The sequence below is a fragment of the Antrostomus carolinensis genome, unplaced genomic scaffold, assembly GCF_000700745.2.
Source record: "Antrostomus carolinensis isolate BGI_N321 unplaced genomic scaffold, ASM70074v2 scaffold27166, whole genome shotgun sequence".
In the NCBI taxonomy this organism is placed as follows: Eukaryota; Metazoa; Chordata; class Aves; order Caprimulgiformes; family Caprimulgidae; genus Antrostomus; species Antrostomus carolinensis.
The window spans coordinates 1-9,418 of NW_010321571.1; the positions used below are offsets into that span (position 1 = coordinate 1).

At 49.8% G+C, this 9,418-nt stretch overlaps 1 protein-coding gene across 1 annotated transcript; it reads right to left on the reverse strand.

Moving 5' to 3' along the window:
• Nucleotides 1-4,010: 4,010 nt before the first annotated feature.
• Nucleotides 4,011-8,748, reverse strand: ARHGDIB (Rho GDP dissociation inhibitor beta). The gene is made up of 5 exons (XM_010169984.1): nt 8,560-8,748; nt 7,806-7,889; nt 6,868-6,944; nt 5,297-5,360; nt 4,011-4,370 (listed from the first exon to the last, which is right to left on the reverse strand). The coding sequence occupies exons 1-5, from the start codon at nt 8,735-8,737 to the stop codon at nt 4,171-4,173; spliced, it is 603 nt and encodes a 200-aa protein (XP_010168286.1). The 5' UTR covers nt 8,738-8,748; the 3' UTR covers nt 4,011-4,170.
• Nucleotides 8,749-9,418: the final 670 nt, after the last annotated feature.

Sequence of the window (9,418 nt, forward strand, 5' to 3'; positions counted from 1 at the left end):
TGCCGCCACCCTCACAGGTGACACGGTGGTGATGCGAAGCCCTGGAGTTCTTAAAACGGAGGGGACAAACCCGGAATCTGGATGTAGCACGCTCAAATATATATACATGTATACATGTATGTACATATACATATGTATATGTATATGTATATGTATGTCTATGTATATATATATATACACATAAAATAAAAATATAAAAAGATAATTTTTAAGGTAACCTTGATTCTAGAGTCAGGGTTTACAATTTTTTAATACCTTCTTTTAGCAGTATCCCGATTCCTTTTAAAAAGGTGTCTTAAACATACCTTTAAAAAGTAGATAATGTAGATAATACACTGAAGGATAGAAACGTGCAGTTTCTCAGCCATTCTCTTTCTTGCAGCAAAAGCATTAGCGACAGCCTTAGCCCATACTAATTGCTATTCCCATTCCCAGCTTTTCTTTTGAGTGATGTATTTTTGCTACTTCTGCTTACTGGATTTAAATTCTTAAGACACAGTCTCTGCCTGGAAGTTGGTTTGTTTTTCTTTTTGGTTTGAACCATCAGGTCAGCTGTTTGCAAGCCCAGAGAGAATGGAAAACAAAATTCTTTCTTCTTTCAAAGAAAAACAACTCTCGTGACTTGTTTTGGAAATGTCAGTGCATATGGCTCTGGTGAGAGCACTAAAGCCTGGGGTGAGAATAACCTTACTGAGTTTTGGAGCATTCCTGGGAAATTTAGGGTTTAATCAGGCCAAGCATGGCCCTTTCTTGCAAACACACAGGTTTCTGGAGCGGCGTGCTGGTTTTCCATCATGGCATGCTGTTCCCAGTCAGGGAGGCTGTGCTCGCTGCGCAGGGAGCTTGCCGAGCCACGTACTGCAGTGAATTGAAAGGCTGCAGCAGAGAAATAATTTATGGTGAACAGAGAACACAGACATTATTTGGATTAATATACTCTGAGGCAGAGGGCCAAGGCAAGCCCTCATGGCACAAATACATCTTTAGCTACTGTTTAAATCCAGCTCTGTTGTGCTTCAGGCACTGGATGCCCAACACATCACTGCCTGCTGCCCTGTGCTCCTGGCAGCCAGGGCTGTCCCCGCACTGCAGGACAGCACCGCCATCAATCCTTGTGCCAGGACCCTGCATGCTGCATGGGAGCAGCCTCCTGTCAACTGGTGAATGAAATCCTGCAGCAGGAGGAAGGCCATGGTGGCACAAGACACCAGTGGTTATGCCCCCGTGTTGCTTCACCCAGCAAGAAGCCACAGTCCCTTCTGCAGCTCAACAAGAGGCTCTGCATCTCGAGGACAGCCCTGTCACAACCTCAGCAAGCTACCCTGGAGGAAGGAGGCATCTCAGCACTTTCATTCTGCGTGTGCAGATTGCCTCACTGGTTTACATGATTGTAGTGCTGCAAGAGCAAGCCCGGAGGAGCTCTGAATGCCTGCAGGCACCCAACTCGAGGTGGTTGGTGCTCTGTGATCAGTGCTTAGCAAGGCCACTGGGGCATAAGCTTCCAGCACTCACACACTTGCTGCCCACACTGCACGGACAGAAACGTCACTTCTGGCCCTATGCTGGCTGCAAGATGCTGTTGTCCTATACCAAGGGCACGATGCCCTCCCTAGGCTGTGCTCCAGCCCTAGGCACAGGGCAGGAGGAGGAAGGAGCTTGAGGAAAGTAGTTGGTTTTGAAAGGATTAAGTCTTATCTGACAGAAGCCATGAGGCAGAGTATGGGCAGCAGAAGCCCAGGGCGAGCTCAAGGAAAAGAAGGAAAAAGGTGTGACTTGAAGACCTTAAAAGTAATGAGGATCCCATCAAAGACCCCTCTGTTTTACAGTGCTCTAACTCAATAAATACTTTTGTCTTGTTTCCTAAGGAAAAGTATTCATGCCATTTTGGGGAGCAAAGAGCACGTCGTCATTAGTCACTCTAACACCTTTGGCTGATTTCAATTCAGTTTAGACACGGGGAGCAGAGATCCAAGGGTATCAACTCTGGGGAACGAAGCAGTGAGACAGAGAGACCATGCCTACACCGTCCCTGGGAGGAGGCTGCAGCTTGAACCCAAATCCTCTTGGACTTCAGAGGATCCACACTAGCGCTGCTCCCTGAGACCTGGCTTCCTCAGACCCATCACGCAGGCAGTGCCTTGCTCTGTGTTTGCTGACTAAAGCAAAAAAAAGAAAAAAGATGTTCCCACTTAGCCCTCACCAACACTGTTTCTCTGCCACCCACATTTCTGTTTTGCTTCCCCTGCAGCATTTCCCTTACTCCCACTACAGGGTTCCTGCAGCCTCCTTCATATTCCTCCCTTGCTCCATCTCCCTTTTCACATACAGACTGAATTCCCAGCATTTACCTTATGGCCTGTCACAGCCCTGGCACCTTTCAGGACAGGAGCTGCCTTTAGAAGGTGTTTACACTGCATTCAGACCTGTGCTACTGTCAGAGTGGGATAGGGCTCATGGCTGATGGAGAGCAGGTGCTATGAACACACCTGGAAGAATCCAATGACTGCCACCTCTGCACCATTGATGAAGGCTTCAGCAGTTGTGATGTTGTCCACCAGGACAGGTTTTTCTGCGATGCCAGCTGTGCCTGGAGAGATGTCAGGGTTGGACAGAGGGTACACAAAGAGCAGCTCAGAGGCTCCTCCCAACAAGCATGCAAGCATCCCACCCCTTACAAGTTCACCCACACATCTCTCCTGCAAGCTCAACACAATGCTTGCACAGCACACCCTGGATAAGGACTCCCCACGGCAGACCTAGCCTTTCCCTGAGCTGGGAGGAAAGCTCACTTACCATGAGATGCAGAGCTGCTGTCTCCAGCACATCCTGCTGGGGAGCCCCCGGTGAGCAGGACAGCAAAGAGGCATAGGAAGATGTAGGTGCCCATGGTGCCAGCTTGCCCTCTCCTTGCCATGCCACCCTGCTCCAGTGCTCTCCTCAGCAAGAGACACGTCAGCCACTCCCAGGGCAGTGGGAAGGGAGCAGCTGGCCCAGGGCAAAGCCTTCAGCTCCTGAGATAACCACCTGGCAGGGAGAGAGCTCCTACCTGCTGTGCAGGCACCAGCCTTGGGCATTCCTCACCACAGCACTGGACATTTCAGCTACCCTGCACCTGTGTGACGAGGCACCCCAGGTGGGTAAGAACATCCTTCCATGCAGAAGGAACACTGCACTTCTCCAGATGCTGGATCCTAGGGGCTGATGTTCCCTTCTGCTCAGCCAACGAGGCAACCACTGGGACATGCAGCTCTTGCATTGGCTCTGGCTATGGGGAACAGCTGCCATGTTTAAGTGTTAAAGATGAGAAGGCCATGTTATAGCTCTCTGGGCTCATTCAGTTGCCACCCAGGATGAGAGGTGGTGGCTATCTACCCCTGGAGTCTACCCCCCATCACAGGCCAGACTTTGCATTTCAAAGAAGGATTCATGAACCTCTTGAAAGAAGTAGTTCAGAAACAATTTACCTAGAGTTAGGCTGATGTTTTGAAGAGAGGAAGGCTGTTTCCCTGCTGAAACATGCTCTTAAGCCTTCCTATAATGCATTCCCCACATACACATCACTGAAAACATACTCCAGAAAAGAATGTGACACTCATGCAGAAAAGAAGAAAGAAACTGGTTTTATTCTTGGGACACTGAAGTCTTGTTACAGCATCTAGCTGCGTTCCCCCTGACTGGTTTTGCCTGCACAAGGATGGATTTTAACAGGATAGGGCACCAGATACAGACCAGGAGACCATCACAGGAGATAAGTAACCCTTTACAATGAGTCAGAGCACATGGCAAGTGTAATTCAGATAGGGATTTTCTAGGGACCAGTCCGCCCTGCCAGGTGATCTTGTTTCCTAGAAAAGGCACTTCTGGGACTGGAGTTGGTACAGGAGAGATGGAGGGAGATGGAGGCAGCAGGAGGAAGTACTGGAAGTGAGGGAGGGAGATGCTTCCCAATTTAACCCATTATGTGTCACGATGGGGCGGCGGTGAGAACGGACGGGTTATTTTCAGTGTACCAGAAGAAGCAGCAAAGGCCGCCTGCAGGCCTCTGCATTGACCGAGGCTGGCACAGAGCCCCAGCACCCACAGGAAGGGCGCAGCGTGGTGGGCATGGCCCACCTGGAGACTGGTGCAGGAGGCAAGGGGATGGGGAGGGGGAAGGCAAACTGGGTGAACTCATTCTGTCCATTCCTTCTTGATGGACAGGTTCCACTCCCAGGTGAGATGGTCATGCTTGTCATCATCCGTGAAGAAGGACTTGTTGTGATAGGTGCCTCGAGCCAGCATACCCTTAGGAGCCTCCTCAATAGGTGTCAGGAACTCATACTCCTCTGGCCGTGGCCCATAGCTGCCAACCATGAATGTGGCTTTGTCCACTAGGAGAAAACAATCCACAAAGGATCAGCACCTCAGGTGGGGAATGATAAAGAAGAGAAGAAGCCACAAGTATGAGTACAGATTACAGACAGAAAGGAGACAGTAGGGAGAAAAAGGGATGGTCCATGTCAGCAAGAGGAACAGAATCAGTAGAAAAAGTGGGTTAGTGAAGCACAAGGACAGCTGAAAAGATAAATGGATGGACAGGCAGATGGACAGACAAGTCAGTCTGTACCCTCTCATGTGTGTGTGCTGCTGGAAGGGAATGGATACACCCAGCATATGGCTCTTGATCTCCCACTACTTCTCTTTTCTGGTAAGAAGACAGCACTTTGCATGCTGAACGGGACACTGGAGCCTTAGAGGTGGTTGCATGCAAAAATGCACGTGGGATGTGTGTGTGCAAAATGGGACTTCCCTCTGCCTTATGCAGGCAGGGCAACACTGCACAAAGTGGAGAGGTCATGGGCAAACAGTGTTCTGCAGATAGTGGGAAGCTCTGTAGAGCAGCTCTGAATTTTACCAAGTGCATCTGGAAGAGCTTTCTGGGGGTGGGAAGCTCCACACAGGCTGAGCCTCTCTACAGGGGGCAGGGGGGAGGTGAAGAGCTCTAGAGAGGAAATTTGTGGCAAGTACTGTCTAAACAGCGTCTCTGGGGACTTTGCTGCAGCAGACAGTGGTGTAGCATACAGATATCAGAGCTGGCTCGTATTGAGTTCACACAGGCATAGGAAACAGTTGGCCTGTGCAATGCAGAGTGTAGGCTGATGCACTCTGCTGAGGTCTTGTCTCCTGTGCAGGAGGGGGGGAACTCATGGCCAAGGGAGGCTCTGTCCTGACCGAGAGCTGCAAGAACACTTCTATGAGCAGAGGGAACACAGGGGTAGGAGCACTGGTGTGCAGGGCACAAAGGTCTCTTACTCACCCTTCACCCCTGTCCGGTAAGTGTGTTGCACATATTTCAGTCCCGACACAATGTCCCTGTTTACCTGTGAGAAACAACCAGAAGTAAGTGTCAAGGGAAGGGTTTTGGTCCTGTATCTGCTGGTTTTCTCTCTTCTTAGAGACACATCCATCTTGGCTCTCTACACCACTGCTCTCAAAGGCTCAGCACAGGACACATTGCGGGGACTCCTAACACAACTTCTCCATAGGCATCTGGAGACCTACAGACCTCTAGCATAGGCATCTGGAGACCCCTGTGCATCTCCTGCACTTCCCCACCCTTTCCCTTTTCCCACATCAGTCAGCTTCACATGATGGGCTGATGAGGACAAAGAGAAGTGAAGCAGGGAGTTCTCAGTTAATATTTTCCATATTGAAAACCAGACACGGGTGACTAGAGTCATTCCTCCAGCACAAACGGGTGGGCAACATTAGCTGACCACCCCCAGATGTCCTCTAAGCTCCACTGGGAGCTGGCAAGTTTCCCCTCAAGAGGCAGAGGGACACGGTTTTGTTCATGATCTTTTCTCAAATCTCCCTTGGATAGCTTGGATGTACCCCTTGCTCTCCCCCTCCAGCATATGCTGCCTCTCCACAGCACTACTCAATCTGGAAACAAGATGGGCAGATCCTTTTACATCCCAAGGGAGAATTCACATGGTGCCAGGTCTTACCAGCCTTGGGACTGAGGGAGCGAGTTAGAATAACTTGTCTGGCTCCAGGCGTCTCCTGTCAACAGGGCTCAGATACAAATGGAAATATTTCATAGCACAAAGGAGACCTGGAGGTGACTCTGGGGACAAAGTCATCCCTGAGACAGTGAGTGAGCCTCAGAGGAGAAGGGAAATCTTTCCTACAGAACTCACAACATTAACACTTTCCCTCCTCTGATTTCAGGAGAACCATCCTCCATGCCCTTTTGCTTTCTCTGCCAAAGCCAGCTTTGTCTGCAGCAAACATGTGGAGATGATCACTTCAGTGCTGGATGCTACACTGCAGTGTGGCCAAATTCCATTTTCAGCTGGAAACACAAGAAACGTCTAACACATTGGTTAATGGAAGAGGGGGGAGGAATGAGCCCATTTGGGTATATCATGACCCAGAAGAACTCAGGTATTGTCAGTCAAATGCTACAGCATTAAATCTTTTTTATGCATACATGAAGCCCAGCAATTCCGACAGAACCAGTACTTCATGGAAAGCCGTTATCTCTTCTCCTCCCTTTCCATTCCCACTTCATGTGAATTAAAGATTTTCTTGTGGCTAAAAAGCCAAGCCAAACTCAGCTAAAACTACCCATCTGGCTTCCAAATCACCTGTTGTTCACTACTGTGAGTGGACAGAAAGCAACTTTTCTAAGGGGCGAGAAAGTAGAAGCAACTCCCTGGAAAGACCTGGTCCCTTGCTGAGTAGAATGACACGGGAAGCTAGGGTAGCTTTACCAGGGCCCAGCTTTCAGGCAGGCATGCTGCCCAGCTCTTGTTATCCAGTAGACTGATGGTGACTGGCCCCAGAAACTGATGAGAAGCAACCAAAAGGAAAACAACTCACTTTGAAGTGGATCTTAACTCTGTATTCCACTCCTTCCTTTAATACGAAGATCTCTTTCTTAAGTGCTTCAAGGTCACCTGAAAGGAGAGGATCAAGCCATTAGCTAGAGGTGTCACAGCAAGAAGAGACCGCATGTGATGGGATGGGGCTAGGATTGGTGTCAGAGATAAGCATCCCTTTGAAGGACGGCACACCTGCAAAATGTGTATGCAGAGTTCTGTATAAGCAATTGCACTGTGAGAGCACGTACACAGAAACACCTGGGTGTATCTATGTGCCTGTGTCCACATCTATGAAGATAACACCTAAACAAACACAGGTCTAGGCATATATACACAGATATTTATGCACGGACTCATTGTTAGGCACCTGCAGGAGCGTTTGCATGCCTAACCCAGGGGCAGCCCTGGCCTGGGTGAGCAGTGCATGTTTCACAGCTCCTGCCCAGCTTGCGAGGCTGCCTGGGCTCTGCAGGGCTCAGCATGGTTTCAGTTGAACAGGAAGCCTCTCTGCTCCTCCGGGCCCAGCTTCCTCTCTCTGCAGAAAGGCCCATATAAGGTGAAGCCTGGTTCTCTCCCCATGTCCCCAGCAGCCGGAACTTCAGTATTGCTTGATTCTGAGGTTTCAAAACAGCTTGTTACCCGAATGCATGAACATCCCTTTTGCTAATGAGATCTCATTGAAAGGAATTAAGAAGAGAAGGCAGGAGAAACCCAGGAGCTACAAGAGCACTCTAGATGAAGAAAAAGACCCTCAACATTTTCCTCTGTTACATTTCCTTTTTCTTTTTCATATGTGTATACCTTAAAATAAGAAACAAGGCTAAGATGCCTTCAGACTTCCTCTAAAACCCACTGTAGCATCCCAAGGACAAATTTGAAGCATGACAGGACCTTTGCTTGTTCCCCTTCATGCCCAAAGACGAAGCCTGCGCCTACCTGTAAGGTCCATAGTGATGGGTCCTGGAGCAGAGTCACATACCAGGGTGAGTCGGGTGACCACCACGTTGGGAGCTGTTGGGTCTGCAGGTAGGAAAGTTAGGGGGAAGCTTGTCAGCTTGCAAAATTAAATGCAGGGGGAAGGGAACAACACTAAAGAAAGGAGGTTGTTTTCCCACAAAGAAACTGCACTTCAGAAACACCTAGTAACGCCAGGCTTCTCTTAGCACAACAGGACCATGCACTATTGGCAAGCCTGTCCACAGCAAGGAGGTTGGAACTAGATGACCTTTAAGGTCCTTTCCAACCCAAACCATTCTATGATTCTATGATCTACCCCAGACCTTCAATGTGGATCCCTCCAGATTCCATCCCAATACCTACAGGAGGTCTTTCCACTACAGGAGACTCCCCTCTTAAGATCATTCTGAGCAGCAAGATCCCCTTTCAGCGTAGGCTGATCCCCTCATGTTTCTAACCCTTCAGGAGTCCTCCAAGGCCCACACACCTCCCACTACAAGTCTCTTTCCAATGCCAGCACTCCCTATTAACCTCACATCTAACACTCAGAGCATCTTCCTTGCTTCCTTTACATGCATCTGTCCACTTGCCAATCCCCAGTCCTCCAGCAGAAGCAGTGCATGTGCCTGGTCAAACAAGCTCCCTCTTATTTGAGGCCACCTTGCCCCATCCCCACAGCACACTGTTGCAATGCATCTCCCCAGTCGCCTCCTACCAGTGTGTCCCAGCCTACCTACTACGACAGGTCCATCTCCCAGCAGGGACTTCTTGTACTTAGCAAGGCTTTCATCGTCCTTGTCCAACTCTTGCAGCTCCTGCAATGTTTTCTGGGGAGGAGGTTTGTAGTTGAGTTTCCCATCCAGCTCATCATCATCTTCCTCCACATGAGGTTCTTGGGTCTTCTCGGTCATGGTTGCTAGGTCTGGGTAGGAAGAGGGAACTGTCGATGGGATTGCTCTGGAGAGGCACTCGCTCTGGGCACGGTGTGGCTCAGTCCCCCAGGCAGGCAGGCACCCATCCAGCGCCAAACGCAGCGGGATCGTTACAGACAAATGGCGACGCTGATCAGCTGCAATCCTGACACTGCTGTGCTGATATTCTGGGTCGAACACAACCCCCCTCTGCCCCTGCTCTTCTCCCTGCAGGCACCACGCGCACATGCAGACCTACACCACTTTTCCCCCTGAGGAGGGGGTGCGGGAGCGGAGGCTGAAGCCGGAGTGATTTACAACCACGCTGCAGCATGGTTACTGGCCAGCAACCCTGCAATTACAAGCCACCGTACAAGACTTCAGCGCTCGCCAGCTATCTTGCACAAAGAGCCACTGCCACACAGGGGCATGAACAAAGCCAAGGCCAGAGGTTTCATTCACCCTCTCATAACTAGTTAAAAGCCACAGTCAGGCAGTTTTTCATACAAAGATCAAATACCTGACAGCAAGTCCCTTATATAAGCAAGTTAGCTGATGCCCTCAAGGAAACACACCCACTATAGTCTATCTGCTGGCTTTCCTGGTGCTTGCTCCCAGGAACAGCTCACTTCACGCATCGATCAGGTCTCCTGCCCACTAAGGAAGGAAGCATGACAATGA

Excerpts from the sequence above, each read along its gene's own strand:
- ARHGDIB (XM_010169984.1), bottom strand. The coding sequence starts at position 8,737 with ATGACCGAGAAGACCCAAGAACCTCATGTGGAGGAAGATGATGATGAG. Across the intron at positions 6,945-7,805 it reads CATCACTATGGACCTTACAG|GTGACCTTGAAGCACTTAAG; the intron begins GTAGGCGCAGGC and ends CTCTCCTTTCAG. Across the intron at positions 5,361-6,867 it reads GAGTTAAGATCCACTTCAAA|GTAAACAGGGACATTGTGTC; the intron begins GTGAGTTGTTTT and ends TGTTTCTCACAG.